Raw genomic sequence first — 20,570 nt, forward strand, 5'->3', positions numbered from 1 at the left:
TGCATGCCAGATCTTCTCGCCTGACACCTCACTAATGCTCTTCTGGCTGAATTAGCACATATCCCCAAAGCGCCGCTCCAAAAGCCTTCCCAGAGGAGCGAAAGCTGTTAAATCAAGAATGGGATGCTCAACAATCACATATGGCTGTGATGGTCAGGTGTGCACATACGTTTGGTCATACAGTGTATGAAGTGCCTAATGTGTTCCTATGTTCCCATGACTAACTTTCCATTAAACAACTTACTGTTACTGATGATAAAAATGAAAAAACATTAATTAATTCTCTGATTGTCAAATAATTCAGTTGGATTTTACACTAGATTAAATGACCAACTGCACTATTTGCTTCAGATAACCATGCATATGATCGCCCATAGTCATATATAGGCTACTCAGCAAAAAAAGAGACTGTATTTTAAAGATCATTTTGTAAAATCCAAATAAGCTTTACAGCTCTTTATTAGAAAGGGTTTAAGCGATGTTTCTCATGATTGTTCAATGAACCATAAACAATTACTGCACATGCACCTGTGGAACAGTCCTTAAGACACTAACAGTTTACAGGCTGTAGGCAATTAAGGTCACAGTTACAATAGCTTAGGACACTAAAGAGACCTTTCTACTGTCTCTGAAAAACACCAGAAGAAAGATACCTAGGGTTCCTGCTCACCTGCGTGAACCTGCCATTGACCTGCTGGACCTGCAGATGTGGCCAGAACAATAAACTGAGGCATGAGGACTGCAGATGTGTCCAGAACAATAAACTGCAATGTCTATAAAGTAAGACCCCCCCCCCCCCCCCCCCCCCCCCAATGTCTGTGAAACGTTCAGTTTATGTCTCAGTTGTTGAATGTTTTTATGTTAATACAAATGTTTACACATGTTACACTTGCTGGAAATAATAGCAGTAGAATGTTGTTGTTGTTGTTGTTTTATTTTATTCATTACAATAGTCTGCTTTACATAGGTCTACCTGGTAATAATAGATCATTGCCACTTTAAGCTTTAAGTTCAAGTACTGTTTTAGGCAAAATGAGACAGTAAAAGCTGTATGTCTATATTATTTTCAGCAACAAACTGTCTACATTTGTAGAACATACCCGTATATACCCTAATATTTAAAAAGAAATTAAAATCTATGGACGGAAGCCAGCAAATGGGAAGACTTTTAAGTGATTAAACTTCCGCTCATGAAAAGAGGCGGGGCTTAAACTAAACGTTAGCTCGCTAGCTAACATTTGTAGCTGTTGTCCTATTGTCTGGTGCATAATTATCAACTGTTTAAAGAAAACCACGCATTTTATACGGGTGAGTTACAGTACTGGGTGTTTATTTGGTAATGCGAGCTCACCACAAAGGTAATTAAAGTTACTTTCCGGTTGTAGTGGTTAGCAGCCGAGCTCGCGAGGTTAGTAATACTGTAGCCAGAGCGCTCTTTTGTTTGAGGAGGAACAGCAACAGCAACAGCAGCGGCAGTAGAAGTGTGAGGATTGGTGGACTCTAGCGTGAGAGCCCCTACACCAAAGTTGGAACACAACAGACAAGAGAGTTCATATAAATAAAACACGAACGTGTGGATGTTAGGCTTCAATTGCTAGTGATGTTTTTTATGTCCTTGTTTGTCTGGAAGAATAGCTCGTGTCTCGGCTAACTAGTGTGCAGATTAGTGCGTTAACAAAATGTTGTCAGTGCCAGTGTTCTCATTAGATTGGGATTGATCAATAGCCTCAACCGTCAACATTACAACGTTTATATTCTCGGCCAACAAAAAACGCCAACTAATAAACCAGTTAGTATTATTTTCGTCATCTAGCTGTGTTACCCGTGGTACGTGAATGTCATTCATCCAGTGAGATGCTTGTTTTGATAACCCTCCCCTATATCATTCGTTTAATATCATTTGTTCTGTATTAATCAGCAGTGAATATTTATGTACAAATGCTAGGTGAGTTGTTCCTGTACCAACTGGGTTGCTCTGTATGTGTGGAAAATAAATAATAAATAAATATATATCTATCCAGGTACTTTTTCTATGGGCTCCAAGAGACGACGCATCGCTTCTCCCTCCAGCAGTGTGAGTGGAGACTTTGACGATGCCACTTCATCAACTCCAGCCAGTAGCTGGAAAAGGAGGAGGAGGACTTCTAATGCCACTGCTGTTGACCAAGTGAGTTTGCACAGGTTGTATGTGACAGCCGGCTGGATGCATGATCTAAAAAAAACAAAACATGCTTTGGCTTTTTGGCCAACCTCAACTATCACTGAATGAATGTGCGACACCTACTATTCAGTTAAAGCAGGAGCAGTACTTCAGAGGTGCCACTATACAGGGTGACACCAACGTCCCCATACGTTGGGGAAATGAACATTTTTTTAGCAAATCATCATCACATTTTTTCATGCTTAGTTTATAGTGTGTGTTTATATAGTTTCAGATAGTCTTTGACAAAAGAACATATTGAAATCGTTCTCATGGCTGGATCGGGAAGCTGTCACAGGGTTGCAATGAACTTCAGCAGGAAACATGGCAAACACGTCACACACTACACTGCTGGCAAACTTATTAACGAATTCAAAAAGTCTGGAAGTGTTGCAGACGTCCACGAACATCAACTGATGTCGTTCTGGAAAACATAGTCCCTTATGTTTGGAGAATTTTAAAACACCTTGTATTTCCTCACATTCAATTTAATTTAATTCATCCATTCAGTCCTGTTCGACTCTCACCGACTTTATAAGCGAACGTTCTCCGTGCTATCCTGTCGAGCAGTGCTTCTTTCAGTTGTTTGATGTTCATATCGGTATCTGGTTTGATGCTGTCGAGCCAGTGTGTTCATTGTCGACCCCTTCTTCAGGTTGCACTTTGCACACATGACATGGCCAAAGTAAGTCAGTCGTAGTTTAGTAATTTTAGCTTCTAGTGACGTTCCCGGTTTTCATGCAGTCCAGCACTTCTCTGTTCGTTATCTTGGCTGTCCACGGTATTCATAACAACACCAGCACCACATTTCGAATGCATTGATTCTTTGTCGTTTGACCTTTCGTGGCATCCACCTCTCACACCCATACATTGTACAGGGAAAGACGATGGCTCTAACTAGTCTGCCTTTTCTAGTAAGAGTGATATCTCTGCTTTTCCAGATCTTATTCACGCCAGCCACTGCAGTGTGGCCCAGAGGAATCCTGCGTTTGATTTCGGGGGTGGATTCGTTAGCACGGTCGATTTAATTAAATAAATAAATAAATAAATTTATCCACAGAAGATGAAATCCTGAACTGATTCAATTTGTTTGTCAATCATTTTAAATTTCACTTCTCTGCTAGCTGCTGTCATCATGATCTTTGTTTCCTTGATGTAAAGGTGCAGCCCCATTTTATTTATTTTTATTTTTTTCCCCCACTTTCTTCCTTAATTTTCAAAATTAGATTTATCAGGTCCTCCTCCCTTTCAGCCAGCAAAGTCATATTGTCGGTATATCTCAAGTTATTGATGTTCCTCCTCCAGTCATCACTCCAATATTAGATGAGTCCAGGTCTAATTTCCTCATGATCATCTCAGCATAGAAAAGAATGGTTGAAAGGTTGAAAAGAAATGGGGAAAATACGGCCCTGTCTCACGCCCTTGCCCTTCCTGAACCAATCTGTATTTCCTTACGTTACAAACGGTTATATTATTTTCCTCAGTGTGTAAAGAGTTTTGTTTTCTTTCCTCAATAAGATGTCCCAATCTGGGACCATGTATTAGTTTTGGGGTTAATACTGACCTGAAGTACTGGATATATGATTTGTTTTCCACTCATGTATGTGAAAATGTGAGTTGATTGATAGATTATACATTTTCCACTGGTTAAAGGACACAGCTTGTCTTAAATGTTTGCATCCCTGGTTTTCAATGTCTTTTTAGTGTGAATTCTGTCCAACAGACTGATTTTATGACCACAGTGACTAAGCACATGCTCACTTTCTTTTAGATTGCTGTTTGCAATGAATTGTACAACACTGTCAGGGACTACAAAGATGAGCAAGGGAGGCAGATCTGTGAGCTGTTTGTTCGTGTTCCGAAAAGAAGGTACGAGTCAGCTGCCGTCTCTCCTTGTCTACACTGTGGGGTTTTTTTTTGTATTTTGCATGAGGAATGTTATTTGCAGAATTGAATAGATGATTTTAGTTGTTGAATTGCTCTCTGCCTAGTCTTTTTAGTTATTGTGTATGCCATTTAGGAATCAGCCGGATTACTACGAGGTGGTGAGCCAGCCCATTGACATGATGAAGATCCAGCAGAAGCTCAGGACAGAAGACTACCAAGATGCAGAGCAGTTCTCTGAAGATTTTAAGCTCCTTATAAACAATGCCAAAGCTTACTATCCGGTAACAGTCACAATTTTTATGCTTCAGTGACTTCTTTTTTTTTTTTGAATTTTGAATTTTTTCTTTCATAAATCACTTCTAGAAATTCATTTTGATTTTATTTTTGGTAAATGAGTTTCATTAGCTCATCTAGGCTATGAATGGAACGGTAGTTTCTTCAACTAAAACATCTTTCCTTTTCGTTTCACATTTATTTAGTTTCTAAAAGAAACAGGATACTATTAATCGGACCGTATCAGTCCAATTTGTTTTTGATTGTTGCAGACAAAAATGCTTGATTTTCCTACAGCTTTTTTTCCCCCCCAAAAAAAATTTGCGATGCAATTTGTGGAGGTTTTTTTTTGGTAAATGAGACCCTTGAGCTGTACTCACGGTCCATGCACGTGAATCGAAGAGGGCTTTGGCTGAATGTGTGTTGTGATGACGTCACGCACGTCACATCTTGGCCCAAATCCACGATAATTTAGAAAAATTGCAAGTTCCTCAGAATATTGCAGAGTTTGCTTGATTTTGCGTTAATTTCTGCAATCGCAAAATCCTAGATGGACTGCTTAATGTTACCGATAATTTACAACTGGCCTGATTGTGTATGTGTGTGTTTTTTATTTGTTTATTTTATATCAGGCTGATAGACCGGAGTACAGGGCTGCCTGTAAGTTGTGGGATCTGTTTCTAGTCACAAAGAATAGCCTTCTTCGGGGAGGAGAGGTTGAGGATGATGAGGAAGAAGAGGAAAGTGAAGATGCTGACAACCCAGGAGTCTCCACAGAGGAGGAGGTAAAGTTTCCTCATAATCCATTGTCCAGTTCTGACTGAAAAAGGAGTGTGCATGAGGTGCTTCATAGTCTTAACAGCTCTGTGGATGTGTGTATGGTGGACAGACTACAACATTATCATATCACTTCTCCTCACTTCTGCCCAGATGTCACCTAACTATATGAAGGGGGTCCTAGAGCAGCTGTTGGAGGCTCTTGTGTCTTATACTGACTCTTCAGGGAGATTAGTTAGTGAACTTTTCCAGAAGCTGCCCTCTAAACTGGTAAAACATTTTACATTTGACTTTTTTTCTTTGATTCCAATCTGTTTGTTGGGTAGGAACTTTAATGTTAACCATTGTGTATGTTTTTCTTCTGTCTATATGCAGCAATACCCAGACTACTATGCCATAATCAAAGAGCCAATAGATTTGCGAACCATAGCTCAGAGGATACAGGTGTGTGTATCCCATTATCACTAATCATTACAGTTAATGGATTTCAAACTAAGCTTGACAAAAAAAAAAGTACAACAGGTATAGCATGTTATTGTTTCATGACAGATGGGACATTACAAATCCATCAGTGCCATGTCCAAGGACATTGATCTTTTGGCCAAAAATGCCAAAGCCTACAATGAACCTGGATCACAAGTTTATAAGGTAATTTCTGTCCACATTCTGTAGTATACATGTCCGGTTTAATGACCTGCCTCAAACAGGACAATGCAGTCTTGGTTTACCTTTAATCTTTGGGGTAACCCTTCCTCTTCTGTTGTTTGAAGGATGCAAACACAATCAAGAAGGTATTTTTGCAGAGGAGGACTGAACTTGAACAAGCAGAACCAACAAAATCCAGCCTCCGCATCAGGTATCTTCATCGTGCAGGTTTTTATCTTGATTCATTGAGCTTTGTGGTTTGATCCTGAGCTCGGGTAACTGTCCCTGTGAAACTGTGTGGAGTTTTGCATGTTCTTCTCATTCCAAGGTAGACATCCTCTGGGTTCTCAGATTTCCTCCCCTCATGTACAAAAACATGCTAGTAGGTGGATTGGGGACTCTAAATTGCCCGTGTGTGTGTATTGTGCCTAGTGATTCAAGGTACATTCCCATCGTGTTCTAAGTGTTTTCCTGATGCAACTTGACCGTAACAAGGATAACCAGCAGTCACTGAAGATGAGTAAATGTACTGAGCTTGTAGTTTATCTTTGACGTCTGCATGTTCTGTGGCAGGAATCGGAGGTCTGCTCAGGGTGATCGTCTCCCTGCTATTACCGTGTCTCTGCAGCCTGGCTCAGAGAGTGATGAAGACTCCATTCTCTCAGGTATTCCATCATCCTGCCCAAGTCTCAGCATAATACAAGGACTTATTAAAGAGTTGGATTTTTCTTATATGCGTTCATATATTTTTTTCCCCTTTCCTACTGGCCATCTGTATGTAGTTGTGATTCATGTCTTCAATCAAAGCTTTAAGCTTATTAATGGAATTTCTTATTGTCTTTGCGTCTGTTACTACAGGCTCTGTGCGGTATGACGCTGGGGAGATGGAGTCTGAAAGTGGGCATACTCGACTAGCTACCAGTGATCCGATCTTCCAGTTGTACCAAGCTGTCAGAGGGGGCCGTAACACTCAGGGTCAGCTCCTCGCTGAGCCGTTCCTCCAGCTACCTTCACGCAGAGAGTACCCTGATTACTACCATCAGATCAAATACCCCATTTCTCTCCAGCAAATTAGGTACTAGCACATGATTTCAAACAATATACCTTCAATTTATATTAACCTACTTTTTATTTATACTCATTTATAAGTTTAATTAAAGTGACATTACAGTCAAAAGCATAAATAGATCACTGTATCTACATTTTTTGGGAGTTACTGACTTGTGTTGGTGCTGCCAAACATCATGTAGCATTGATGTAGCAAGTCTAATCATGGAAATCATCAGTATTTTGGTCTCTAGCTGGTATTCTGGTTTTTTGGCTGAAATATCCTTTTATAAGCTATGTTTTATATAGTGTTTTAACATGGCAAATGTTTAAACTGTTTTTCACAGAGAAAAAATGCGGAACGGGGAGTATGAAGGAGTCGAACAGGTGGAATCAGACCTTAATACTATGTTTGACAATGCTAGACGCTACAATGTCCCTAATTCTGCCATTTACAAGCGTGCTCAAAAATTACAGCAAATAATGCAGGTAAATATATTTCTTCTTTTCAGCTGGATGGAGAAAAGTTGTTTATATATAAAGCATAATCTGTTGTTATTATATATAGACCACACGTGTCAAACATGCAGCTTGTACTCTGGAATCACCCCAATGAAGGTTTTAATCCAGCCCACCTAATGAATTTAGAAACTCTGTATAATATGTGATGTGCTAATGATATGTACAGTACCCTCCACTAATATTGGCACCCTTGGTAAATGGTGGGGGTGGGGGGCTGTGAAAAATTTTGATCTTAAAAAAAAAACACAAAAATACTCTGCTGTTATGGATATCAATCAATTGCAAACACAACACAGTTTTATCAAAAAAAAAAAAAAAGTTGTTAAATATAGGGGTTCCAATAATTTTTGCACACCTGTGAATTAATATGGGAAATATATTTGAAGTCTATTCCCATTGATCTCTTCCTTTTTTTTTTTAGTACACCTGGGTGACTAGGAACAGGAAATTGTTCAACCATGACTTACTGTTTCACAGGGGTATAAATATAAGGTAACGCATAGGACAAATTTCCTTAGTTGCTCATAACAATGGGTAAGACCAAGGAATATAGTTGTGATGTACGGCAAAAGGTTGTTGAGCTTCACAAAATGATAAGTGGCTATAAGAAAATAGCACAAGCATTGAAAATGCACATTTCCACCATCAGAGAAATAATTAAGAAGTTCCAGTCAACTGGAAATGTTGTGAATCAATGCAATGTAAAGAGGATGGTTTGAGTGGCCAAAAAATCTCCAAGTATCACAGCTGGAGAATTGCAGAAGTTAGTTGCGTCTTGGGGACAGAAAGTCTCAAAAACTACAATCTGAAGTCACCGACATCACCACAAGTTGTTTGGAAGGGTTTCAAGAAAAAAGCCTCTACTCTCATCCAAAAACAAACTCAAGCGTCTTCAGTTTGCCAGACACTACTGGAACTTCAAATGGGATCGGGTTCTATGGTCAGATGAAACCAAAATAGAGCTTTTTGGCAGTAAACACCAGAGGTGGTTTTGGTGCACACACAGAGGTAGTGATATGGAAAAGTACCTCATGCCCACTGTTAAATATGGTGGTGGCTCTTTAATGTTTTGAGGCGGTTTTTCTGCCAGAGGACTTGGACATTTTGTTGGGATACACGGCATCATGGACTCAAATATCAACAGATATTAAATGAAAACCTGACTGCCTCTGCCAGAAAGCTTAAAATGGGCCGTGGTTGGAGCTTCCAGCAGGACAATGGTCCAAAACATACATCAAAATCAACACAAAAATGGTTTACTGACCACAAAATTAAGGTCCTGCCATGGACATCCCAGTCTCCTTACTTGAAACCCATAGAAAATCTGTGGGGTGAACTGAAGAACGGAGTCCACCAGCGTGAACCTCGAAATTTGAAGGATCTGGAAACATTCTGTATGGAGGAATGCTCTTGGATCCCTTGTCATGTATTTTCCAACTTCATCAGGCATTATAGGAGAAGACTCCGAGCTGTTATCTTGGCAAAGGGAGGTAGCACAAAGTATGGACTAAGAGGGTGCCAATAATTGTTGCACACCTATATTTAATGAAGATAAAGCTTTTGTTTGCAAATGTTTGATATCAATGAGAGCAGAGTATTTTTGTGAATTCTTTTACCAAAAAATCTAAACCATTTTTCACAGCCTTCTTTGCTCGTATTTACCAAGGGTGCCAATATTAGTGGAGAACACTACTTCATTTGAAAGCAAAAAAGTCATATAATCCTAATTAAGTTCAATTCAGTTCCAGGTTTTATATATCCATCTATTTATCTATCTGTATGTGTATAAAATTGTTGATAAATGAACACGTTTAAGAGTTGATGTGTAACTGGGCTGCTAAACCGACTGCTTTATTTTGGATAGCACACTTAATATTAGATGAAATGCAATGTGACCCATTACCTAAAATGAGTTTGCCACCCCTAATATAAACCATGTTCATGATTCAGTATGGTTTCGTGCAATGTGCATGTTATTCAACTTGAATTATAGTTTATTGCTGTAAAAATGAGCTAATGTCCTTTCCAGCTAAAAATGAGAGAACTTCGAGATGATGAGGGAGAAAGTTTGCTTTCCACCATGACCCCTGACACAGGAAGCAGTAAGAGAAAAAGGTCAGTTCCATTTTGAGCCAACAACATGCATTTTTGTCATTCAAATAATGTTAATGTTGCTTTTTTTCTGTCCAATAATAAATTTTCCAACATCATAGCCATAAGAAGAACACCAAGAAAAACAGGATGAAGGCATTGTTTGCAGCAGTGACAGAGGCACGAGAGGCAGGTACAGGTCGGCGCCTCTGTGACCTCTTCATGGTGAAGCCATCAAAAAAGGACTACCCTGATTACTACCAGGTTATCTTGGAGCCCATGGACCTGCGCACCATTGAGAGCAATATCCGCGCTGAACGCTATGTCAGCGAGGAGGCCCTCATGAATGATATGAAGCTCATGTTCCGCAACGCTCGCCACTACAACGAGGAAGGCTCTCAGGTAGGTCAAAATTGAGAAACTGATTCGTTTGAAATCTGAACCTGGATGGAAGATATGGACATTTGTTACACTATGTATGTTTTCGTATAAAACATATAATATTAACGTTTTTTATTACCACTGTATTGTAAAGTATGATCTATTTGCTCTGTTCATGTAACATTACAGTTCAATACAAGGTAATGGGTATTTATTTACTTTTTACTGTTGTGTGCAGGTTTTCAATGATGCAGACATTCTGGAAAAGATTGCAAAGGAAAAGCAGAAGGAACTTGGACCTTTACCTGGGGATGATGATGTTGGCTCACCCAAACTCAAACTACGTGCGTTATGTAAACCCCCCGCCAGCCCCCCCAAAAAAAAACAAATGTTTCGGGCATGTTTTGATTATACAGTTAAAAATCTCAGTTGATGAAGGAACTTTGTTTCTTCTTATTATTACTAACATTATTATTATTATTATTATTATTATTATTATTATTATTATTATTTTTATCATCTGTACAAATCCAGGAAGGAGTGGGGGTGCTGCATCTCCCAAGAAGTCTCGTTCTCAATCATCCCTGCAGCAGAAACTGAGCGAGCTCTACGAAGCTGTTCGCAGTTTTACAGACAGTCGTGGGCGGCGCCTGAGCACGGTGTTTCTGCGGCTGCCATCGCGCTCTGAGCTGCCTGATTACTACGCCGCCATCAAGCGGCCTATTGACATGGAGCGTCTGCGCAGCTACATGGTGCAGGGCCGCTACCAGGACATAGATTCCATGGCTGAGGATTTCATCCTTATGTTCAACAATGCCTGTACATACAACGAGCCTGAGTCGCTCATCTACCGCGATGCACTGCTGCTCCACAGGGCCTTCCTTGACACACGCCGCAACTTGGAGAAGGAGGAAGAGGATGGAGAGGAAAGAGTGGGAGCTCAGGTGGCTGTAGCGCCGCTGGTTTGTGAGCTTATTCGGAATCTATTTGTGTCGGTGATGGGCCATCAAGACGACGAGGGCCGCTGCTACAGTGACTCGCTCGCAGAGGTGCCTGCTGTGGATCCTGCCAACTCGGAGGAACCACCTCTTAACTTGGAGATGATCCGCAACAACGTAGAGCGTGGACGCTATCGGAGGCTGGATGTGTTTCAGGAGCATTTCTTTGAGGTGCTGGAGAAAGCCAGACGCCTCAACAGGTTAGTAGCAACACTTTAGCCGTCCTTTACCGTTCACTTCTCATTTGGTTTCATCTTTGAGTTTAATTTTTAACAATGAAAATGTTTACAATGTTTGGATCATTGTCTCAGTTAGGCACTAGACCCCTGTACATGCTTATATATCATCATGACTGTAGGTTGTTGTGCAAATAAAAGGTAGCATGAATATGACTGTGACTAACAATCACTGTTTTGTTTCATATTGATGAAGATAATTAATTTGTAAACACTTTTTAAACACTCTCATTCTCAAGATAAATTGGATGGGGAAATTGGAGAATAAATTGGATCTATGTAATGCCAGTGACTTTCTACAAATATTTTTGAAAATATTTAAAAATGTTTCTTGGGGACTGTTAAACTTTTTTTAACAAAAAGATAAAGACCAAAGGTTTAATCCAGTTCTCAAGCACAATATTAACATTGAAGAATTGGTAAGAGAGTAAGGCCACAGGCGCTTTCTCTGAACTTTTTTAGATTAGTAAAGTACACTAACGAAATTAACTACTGTGCATACAGAACAGATTCTGAGATATTTGAGGACTCGGTTGAGCTACAGCAGTTCTTTGTGAAGATCCGAGATGAGCTATGCAAGAATGGCGAGATCCTACTCTCCCCAGCACTGAGCTATACATCCAGACATCTGCATGTAGATGTGGAGCAGGAGAAGAGAGAAAAACTGCCTCTGGAAATGGAGGAAGATCGACTCAAAGTTGAGGAAGACAAGAAAGGCATGTTGGTCTTTGATCACGTTTCCTCACGGTGTAGGCTAATACATTATAATAGTAATCATGAAGTTGTAGTCCACTTGTAGTGCAAACTATTTAATTATTTTAAATATACAGTTCGTGTAGTTTATTTAATTGTTGTAAATAAATATATTTTAAAAATGGTAGAACCTATGCATTTCTTCAATGTCGTCTTAGTTTCAAAATACACTATGGCCAAAAGTATGTGGACACGTGCTCAAACCTATATGTGCTTTTTGAACATGCCATTTCAGATTTAATCTCTCTTTGCTGTTATTATAATAATCTCCACTATTCTGGGAAGGCTTTCCTCTAGATTTTGGAGTGTGGCTGTGGGTATTTGAACATTCAGCCACAAAAGCATTAGTGATGTTAGGCACTGATGTCTGGCGAGGAGCTCTGGTGCACTGTCAACATTACAGTTCATCTGGGGGGAATTCAGTGGGGTTGAGGTCAGGGCTTTGTGCAGGCCACTTGAGTTCTTCCATGCCAGCCTTGGCAAACCATGTCTTCATGGCGCTCACTTTGTGCACAGGGGCATTGATCCTTTAGTTTCAGTGAAATGAAATTATGTGCTTTCAACATTTGGCAACAGTTTGGGGATGACCCCATGTGGGTGTGATGGTCAGGTGTCCACATACTTTTGGCCATTTAGTGTATCTGTCTACAACAGGGTTATTATTATTGGTAATATCAATGAATATTTTAAGGGCACATTGACACCTTATCTCCAGGAAGCTTGTGTATTATAAAGGTATAGGCGGAATAGGTATATTATACTGCATATATATATATATATATATATATATATATATATATATATATATATATATATATATATATATATATATATATATATGTATGTATATGTGTGTGTGTGTATATATATATATATATATATATATATATATATATATATATATATATATATGTGTGTATGTGTTATATATGTATTATATATGTATATACTGCATAGGTATATTATAAAGGTGAAGAGGCAGATCGACTATGCAGAGAAGTCTATCTCAACTCTTCCTTTAAGTGAAGCATTGAAGAGTTGTATAGCCCTAGTGACAAGAGAATTCCTCGGCCTGTCAGTTGTACATGGCAGTTGGAGGCTACGCTCACTGCCATGTACAGCTGACAGGCTGAGGAAGTCTTTTGTCCCTAGGACTATACAACTCTTCAATGCTTCACTTAAAGGAAGAGGTGAGAGAGACTTCTCTGCAAAGTCTATGTGCCTCTTCACCTTTTCATATATTCTCATACACTTCCATGACCTCTTACAACAATGTTGTGTACTGGTTCACTGTGTGACTGTTTACACTGTTTATGGACTATATTAGCCCACATGTGCAACCCCTACCTCTATATCCCAGTCTGTGGATCCTTGATTTGGTATATTTTACTGTTTTTTATTAGTTATTCTTTTAGCATCCTGCTTATACTTTATTGTATGTTGTATTGTGTGTAATGTCTTGAGCTACTGGGACCTTGAATTTCCCCTTTGGGATCAATAAAGTATCTATCCATCTATCTAATGAGTGATTGTTGTTCCAGAGGAGGAAAAGACAGAGGGTGGTACAGAGGGACAGTGGTCTTCAGGTCTTCAGAAAACCTTTAGTCAAGACTGCAGCTTTGAGAACAGCATCTACAGTGTAGGAGATTTTGTGTATGTGCAACCATCTGAAGCCAACCTGCAGCCCCACATTGTAAGAATTGAGAAACTGTGGAAGGATGAGGCTGGTGAGCAAGCTTTTTCTTTTCGTCTTATTTTTTTTCAGGCAAAATCATATTTAACAAAGTTAGGTCTTATTAATTCTTTATTTCCGAAAGCACTTGCTATAACGGACAATAACTGAACTTCCAGAATGCATCATCGATGACCTCAAATTATTCCTTGCTATCCAAAACCCTCTTAAATTCTGTGCAGACTAATGGCATGACTTTGTTTATGCTTATTAGCTGCAGCTCAAAATGGTTACAGGCAAACTTGTAAGCAAACATTTGGTACTATTGAGGTCAAAACAAGCTAATTAAATGTGAAGTGAAAGTCTGAATAAAAACACTGTCCAACTTAAATAAACAAAATGAATCCTAATGCAAAATAGTAATTTAATCGTATTAATATACATCAAAATGTGTTAAATCCAGCTTATTTCTGGTTGTTTGATGCAGGTGAGCAGTGGCTGTACGGCTGTTGGTTTTACCGACCAGGTGAAACCTTCCACCTAGCTACACGCAAGTTCCTGGAAAAGGAAGTGTTCAAGAGTGACTACTACAACAAAGTTCCAGTCAGTAAGATACTGGGGAAATGCATGGTCATATTTGTAAAGGTAAATGGAGCAAAACCTACCCTTCCCTTTCCTTAACCTTGAGAAAAATAATATACATTTTCACTAGTAATTGGTTTGTGGTTCATATAGATACATGATACATATTAAAATTTCTACTGGTATTCCCTAAAAGATTATACTTTTTTCCAGGATTACTTCAAACTTCAGCCCGAGGGCCTCAAGCCCGAGGATGTCTTTGTTTGCGAGTCTCGTTACACGACCCGGACCAAGGCCTTCAAGAAGATCAAAATGTGGACCATCCCACCAAGCTCTGTGAAATTAATCCCTCGTGATGTGCCATTACCTGTCGTCAGAGTTGTGTCCATGTTCGTCAGTGCTGCAAATTGTGACCAGGATAAGATGATGGCAGACACTGCTGATGATCATGGTAGCTTTATTGAGAAAGTATGCATCTTTATAAATTGACAGCTTCATGTCAGATTGGGGGAAAAAATACATTCGGATTTTTCAAGTCTGTCGTCACTTATAATTTTCATTCTTGCTACTTACAGGAGAGAGAGGCTGTTCCTGTAGAGGTGGCCAATAGTGAACCTGGATGTCAGTACTACGAACAGCTATGCTACAATAACATGTGGCTGAAAGTGGGTGATTGTGTCTACATTCGATCTCATGGATTGATACAGCCACGAATTGGCAGGCAAGCGAATTATAACATTTTTCCTCTTACCTTCCGATGTCATGAATGTCCCTGCTATAAAATAAGTTTTGTTTTCGTGGTTATGAGCAGGATTGAGAAGATGTGGGAGCAGGATGGAGTTGCTTTCTTCTTTGGGCCGATATTCATCCACCCTGAGGAGACAGAACATGAGCCCACCAAGATGTTCTACCAGCGTGAAGTGTTCCTGAGCAACGTGGAGGAGACCTCCCCCATGATGTGCATTATAGGTACAAGCCTTCCTTCTGCTGTGTGACCTGCTATGACCAGTTATCTGTAATATAATGTAGCTTTAGTTCTGTACGTATGTGAATAACGCTGATAAGGCTATTTAAATATTTAGAAAATGTTTAATTTTGTTAGGTTTTGTTCTCTAGGATTTTACAATTCTTTCTTTGTTATTCTTTCTTCTCTCTCCATAGGAAAGTGTGTTGTCTCCTCCTTTAAGGACTTTATTTCCTGTAGGCCCACTGAGTTTGCAGAGGAGAACGTACACCTGTGTGAGAGCCGCTACATTGAGGCAGAGAAGCAGATGAAAAAATTTAAGGGCCTTAAACGATTTTCCCTTTCAGCGAAAGTGGTGGACGATGAGATCTACTACTTCAGGTACTTTAATATTACAGTTTATACTTTGCAGTCTGTACAGTGAAAAAGCTAATGCACATTTCTTTTCTTGGCTTTGGTCCAGTATTTAAATATTTAAGTGGATATAGGCGGAGTGGAGGCTAACCTTTCTTCCGTTTATAGAAAGCCGCTTGTGCCTTCCAAGGAACCATCTCCCCTGCTGGATAAAAAGATTGAAGAGCTAGAGGCCAAATTTGCAGATATTGAGGACCTGGATGAAGATCTAGATGAGATGGAGGATGAGGATGACGAAGCACCAGCAACACCCTCCATGCCCCAGCATCAGGTTTCACTGACTAGTGATACGGACCTTCCTAACATACCACTACAGGTCTCACCCTCATAAAGATGTATACACACGAAACCTTCACATAAACACAACTGTCATGGCATTAACTGTGTCCACACCTAAATATAGCATGTGTTCCAGCCGAAGATTGATGATGTTGATGAACCATTCAAACAGGATTATGATTATTGCACAATGTCTGTGGTTTATTCTACATAGTCTACACCAAAGACGATGAAAGGTCTATCCAAGAAAGAAGGAGCCAAGCGCAAGATCAACATGAGTGGCTACATTCTGTTTAGCAGCGAGATGCGCGCTGTCATCAAGGCTCGACACCCAGATTTCTCCTTTGGAGAGCTAAGTCGTCTTGTGGGTACGGAGTGGAGGAACCTGGAATCTACTAAGAAATCAGAGTATGAAGGTAAATTCACATGAAATTATGTCGCATTTTAACCCATTTCGTCTTTACTGACTTATGTGGTGACTCCCTGATGGGGACCAAAGATTACTTGCCTAATCAGTTCAAGTCTTAATAATGTGTATATAATGCTGTCTTTTCAGAGCGGGCAGCTAAACTGGTAGAACGGCAGGAACGAGAGAGGTCCCTCCAGGAACAGCAGCAGCAGCAGGCAGCAGCTTCTCCGAGAGCAGGTACCCCAGTCGGGTCTCTGATGGGGGTAGTGCCTCCCCCAAGCTCTATTGGGATGCTAAACCAAGCCATGCCACCTATGCCAGGTAACGCCAAATCCCCCTTATACCGACTCCCCGAGACAATGAAGATGCAGCATCCGGGCACCCTCCAAAACTTCCATCACTTCTTGACCCCATCCATACCATAAGACGTTCTCATCAGTCACCAATCATTGTACGCTTACCCATCACAGGGCCCCATATGATTTTATTCATATTCCCAACTGTAGCTTCAGGGTTGTGTGTGTAATAGATAATGCTTGTTTTGTTTTATTTGCATGATTACTATTTTTATTAACCTCCACATATGGAAGTAGCACTGCTGTCTTAATTCATAACTTCATTGACACTTTTACTCTGTCTAACTTGCTCCTCTAGAAATTCTAGAAAGTGTCTTTTATTTTGTAGTGCATGACCACACACATTTGCATGTCACAGATGCATGGATTCTTTTGTGTTGTTTCTCCCTTTTCACCCAAGGCATGATGGGAAATTATGGCCCACCCTTCATGCCTATGCAGGGTCCTCCTGATGGCATGATGGGTATGGGTGGCACACCCCCTCACCCCATGGGGGTGACCGCGTTGCCACCTCAGCACTACTTTGCATCAGGCATGGCTGGGTACCCTGGTATGCCCCATCCTGGTAAGAAGCATCCACGAGTGTGCAACTTCACCAGCCAGTCAGAGACAAATATTACCTGCACAATAGTCACATCTGCAGTTAATTTCATTTTGTGGGTGGTGTGGTAGTGATGACATGTAATGGTAGTTCCATGTGGAGTTAAGACTAGCTTTTTCTACTATTTGTTGTGTGTTGAATGTCACTTTAATTTAACTTGCGTTTACCACTAAGTTCAGAGTTTTAAATTGAGACACTACTGAAAAATCTCACTACTGATGGCAATGATCTTTTTACGGTGAGAAAATAGGAAGGCTAGGTACTCTTGCACAGATGGCTGCTGGTTTTCCATATGGCGACTGTTACACCATAATTTTTTATTTCAACTTGATTGCATTTGTTATGAAACCTTTGCTCTTGTATGTGTCATTTGAATTTGAATCACAATGATCAATCACTGAGTATTAAGACTAGGTTAAGAGTTTATTAAACAGTACTTATTCAGATGCTATACTTCCAAAGAATAATGACAACTAATGCACCACAGCTATTATAAAATATACATCGCGTACTTCTTTATTCAGCACATTTACGGTGTAGTTAAAATCCTTGAAAGCTATTAAAAGTTGTTTACATGATGAGCCCCCCTACTACTCAGCTACATGTTTCCATTATTTAGGATTATGTTTCCTTCTCTACAGGTGGAATGGGACCTGGTATTAATGGTATAGCTGGAAGTCCTGGTCCAGGAAACCCTTATGGGCTTCAGGTGAAAATCATGTTTGTTTATATTCAGCTCTACTTCTGATCCAAGCTTTGTTGTGAGCTCTAGTCCTAATGGCGTTTCCTCTTTAGATGGGTGTATATGGACCCGGGCAGGTGGCTCCACCTCCATACCCAGGCCAGGGTCAGCTGGGTCAGAATGCCAACCAACCACAAGGCGCACCCATGTTCATAGCGCCTCCTCCCAGGCCGCAGCGCCTCTTGCATTCAGAAGCCTATCTGAAATACATAGAAGGACTCAGTGCAGATTGCCCCACTGTCAGCAAATGGGACCAGAGCCTTAAGGGTGAGATTGGTGGAAAAAGCTTTGTTTCCAAAATGGTTATTCTGTTTTCTAACACATTTCCTTTTTTAATTTTTTTTTTTTTTATAGCTGGAAGGAAAGACTCTCGCCTGAGTAGAGAGCAGGAGAGTCGTCTTCCTTCTCATTGGCTGAAGAGCAAAGGGGCTCACACCACAATGGTTGATGCATTGTGGCGACTTAGAGACTTAATGATGAGAGACACACTCAGCATCCGACAAGCTTACAACCTTTAACCTTTACAGTTTAAACCCTGACGCTCAGGACCCCTATTTATGCAAGATGATATTTCAGCCAAATCTAATATCAGTGTAAAGCAGCTGATTTGTTCAGTATGTTCCACGGCAATAATAATGTCAGCTTTTTGTATAAATAAGATTTTAGTCATTTACATGGTTTCTTATTGATGCACTGGAATTATCACAAATGCATTAGCTAATTTATAACTACTGATATGATGGATGATCATGTACATGATGGCCGTTTGAAGTTTTAGAACTGTTTAGATGAAATATGGTTATGCAGAAGAGCTTAATTAACCACATGATTTTATGTTACAATTTTCCCAGTTGAATGGATGTATAGAGGAATCACCTCCAACACTGATTTAATGGAGAATTGTATCCTGTTTTAACCACTTTTAAGTCTTATTTATGGTACAAAATTACATCAGGTGGACAAACTGTAACACACAGTTGTATGTTACCAATATTTTTTAATGTGTCAAAATAAGCTTGATTTATCTTCATTTTATTGACAATTTAATATTTTTGCATTTTGTTTGGTAAAATTATATATAAGTGTTACTTTGTATTTGTGTTTTGATTATTATTCCATAAATGTTGACATTCAAAAGATACATTGTGGATTTGATTTTAGTCAACTTGAAGTGCTAAATATGAATAATGTGCTATGAATTTTGTTGCAGGGCTAATCTAATGTCAGGGGAAAAAAAGACATTTACTAAATCGCCAAAATATTATTATACACCTTCAAATAATAAGCCTATTATTTGAATAGTTTGATCATGTTCAGAGGAGGTTTGTGAATTTGATTTTAAAGAGGCTTAAACAGTTTAAGTGCTCCCTGGTGTCGAAAGGTTTGAGGTTTAAGGATTTAACTCTTGTGCTTCAATTAAAAAAAAGTTACACAGGTCCATAGAGGACAAAAATGTTCATGTCCAAAAACTAAAAAAAAAATATATCAATTTCTTTCCACTTTTTAAAATTTAATTTTATTATTATTTTTAACCAGCATCAGTTCTTATCATAATTACCCAACATTCATTTTCAGAATTGTAACCCTTTAAATTCTGGTTTGTTTACATAATGCCACACGTTTTTGTTTTTTTTTGTTGCTGCTGCTTCTGTTGTTTTTTTAATGGGAAAAAATGAAAAATAGTCATTATTTTCCATATACTAAATGCTAAGCAGAATTTTTTTTCATTGATTATTACAGTCTTTGATATGTCAATGATTGCATCAAAATGAATGATGTTCATATTTTTATGCAGTGTCAGATTTAAAAAACAACAACAAAGAAAAAAAAAAACTACCACAATTTTTTTATTTTATTTTATTTTATTTTTTTTAACCAGCATCAGTTCTGATCATAATGACCAAACATTCACTCATTTTTAGAATTTTAACCCTTTAAATGCTGGTTTCTTTACATAATGCAAAACTCTTCAAAGCTCAGTAACCTTCTTTGCCTCATATACAGGGGGTGGAATTTGTGATTTCCAGTACAATATAATTTCTTTCTTTCAAACTTTTAACACAAACTTTTCAGTACACACATAGAAACCACAACTCTGAAATCCATACAAACACCCACACAATTATAGCTGCATCATTTATTCAGTCGGTCTGCAGTGCTCTATAATACAGCAGAATCAGAAAAAAAGCAAAAGTGTACCTTTCCCCTATAGGCTCAAACTGAGAAAATAGTACACATTTAAGACATTTTATTAAAAATTCAATGTTTCGAAACTTTGTCAACAAAATAAAAGCCTATTAACACAGAATGCATGATTTTATGCTTAAATGTCACAGGGATTAAAAATTGCCGTTTGAATGGGTTTCAATGGGGACATTTTTGTCCTTAAGGTCCTGAGTGTGAGTATTTTGTGTACCTAGTATAAAATAGAATGATTACCAAAAACAATACACACATTTGCAATAATTTATGCTGTTTGCATTAACAGACAAAATAATAATAATAATAATAATAATAATAATAATAAATGTCCATAAGGATGCACAAAGGTTAAGACTTTTTCAATCACTGATGAGGTACATATTTTTCCAAGGATATACAATGTATTGTAATATATTACATATATTAAAATGCTTAATATAATTGAACGAGTTGTTGCAAATGGACTAGACTTTTTGTCATGTGAGAATCTAGAAGACATTTTGGTTTTTGTTTTATTTTCTCTTAGTACTGCTTTTGCC

The 20,570-nt window shown here is 39.0% G+C and overlaps 1 protein-coding gene across 3 annotated transcripts; it reads left to right on the plus strand.

Annotated features, from left to right (window-relative positions):
* Window positions 1-1,197: 1,197 nt before the first annotated feature.
* Window positions 1,198-18,970, plus strand: pbrm1l (polybromo 1, like). Of its 3 annotated transcripts, none has more exons than XM_017480031.3 (30): window positions 1,198-1,308; window positions 2,022-2,167; window positions 3,972-4,069; window positions 4,221-4,368; window positions 4,993-5,145; window positions 5,291-5,407; window positions 5,513-5,581; window positions 5,687-5,785; window positions 5,908-5,993; window positions 6,356-6,447; window positions 6,641-6,857; window positions 7,177-7,318; window positions 9,381-9,466; window positions 9,565-9,844; window positions 10,062-10,167; window positions 10,358-11,021; window positions 11,562-11,773; window positions 13,352-13,537; window positions 13,970-14,127; window positions 14,278-14,532; window positions 14,640-14,785; window positions 14,876-15,033; window positions 15,226-15,409; window positions 15,551-15,758; window positions 15,936-16,137; window positions 16,278-16,451; window positions 16,887-17,051; window positions 17,729-17,796; window positions 17,883-18,096; window positions 18,184-18,970. In XM_017480031.3, the coding sequence occupies exons 2-30, from the start codon at window positions 2,033-2,035 to the stop codon at window positions 18,345-18,347; spliced, it is 4,986 nt and encodes a 1,661-aa protein (XP_017335520.1). In that variant the 5' UTR covers window positions 1,198-1,308; window positions 2,022-2,032; the 3' UTR covers window positions 18,348-18,970. The 3 variants fall into 3 exon arrangements, with proteins under 3 accessions (XP_017335520.1, XP_017335518.1, XP_017335519.1); XM_017480029.3 differs by having other exon boundaries at window positions 16,278-16,367; XM_017480030.3 differs by lacking the exon at window positions 16,887-17,051 and having other exon boundaries at window positions 16,278-16,367.
* Window positions 18,971-20,570: the final 1,600 nt, after the last annotated feature.

This window comes from Ictalurus punctatus, chromosome 11 (assembly GCF_001660625.3).
Source record: "Ictalurus punctatus breed USDA103 chromosome 11, Coco_2.0, whole genome shotgun sequence".
In the NCBI taxonomy this organism is placed as follows: Eukaryota; Metazoa; Chordata; class Actinopteri; order Siluriformes; family Ictaluridae; genus Ictalurus; species Ictalurus punctatus.

What these genes read in the sequence shown, in the direction of transcription:
- pbrm1l (XM_017480031.3), top strand. Translation starts at nt 2,033, where the DNA reads ATGGGCTCCAAGAGACGACGCATCGCTTCTCCCTCCAGCAGTGTGAGT. An exon ending in CCATAGCTCAGAGGATACAG is followed by an intron (nt 5,582 to 5,686) that starts GTGTGTGTATCC and finishes GTTTCATGACAG; the next exon opens with ATGGGACATTACAAATCCAT. An exon ending in CCCCATGATGTGCATTATAG is followed by an intron (nt 15,034 to 15,225) that starts GTACAAGCCTTC and finishes CTCTCTCCATAG; the next exon opens with GAAAGTGTGTTGTCTCCTCC.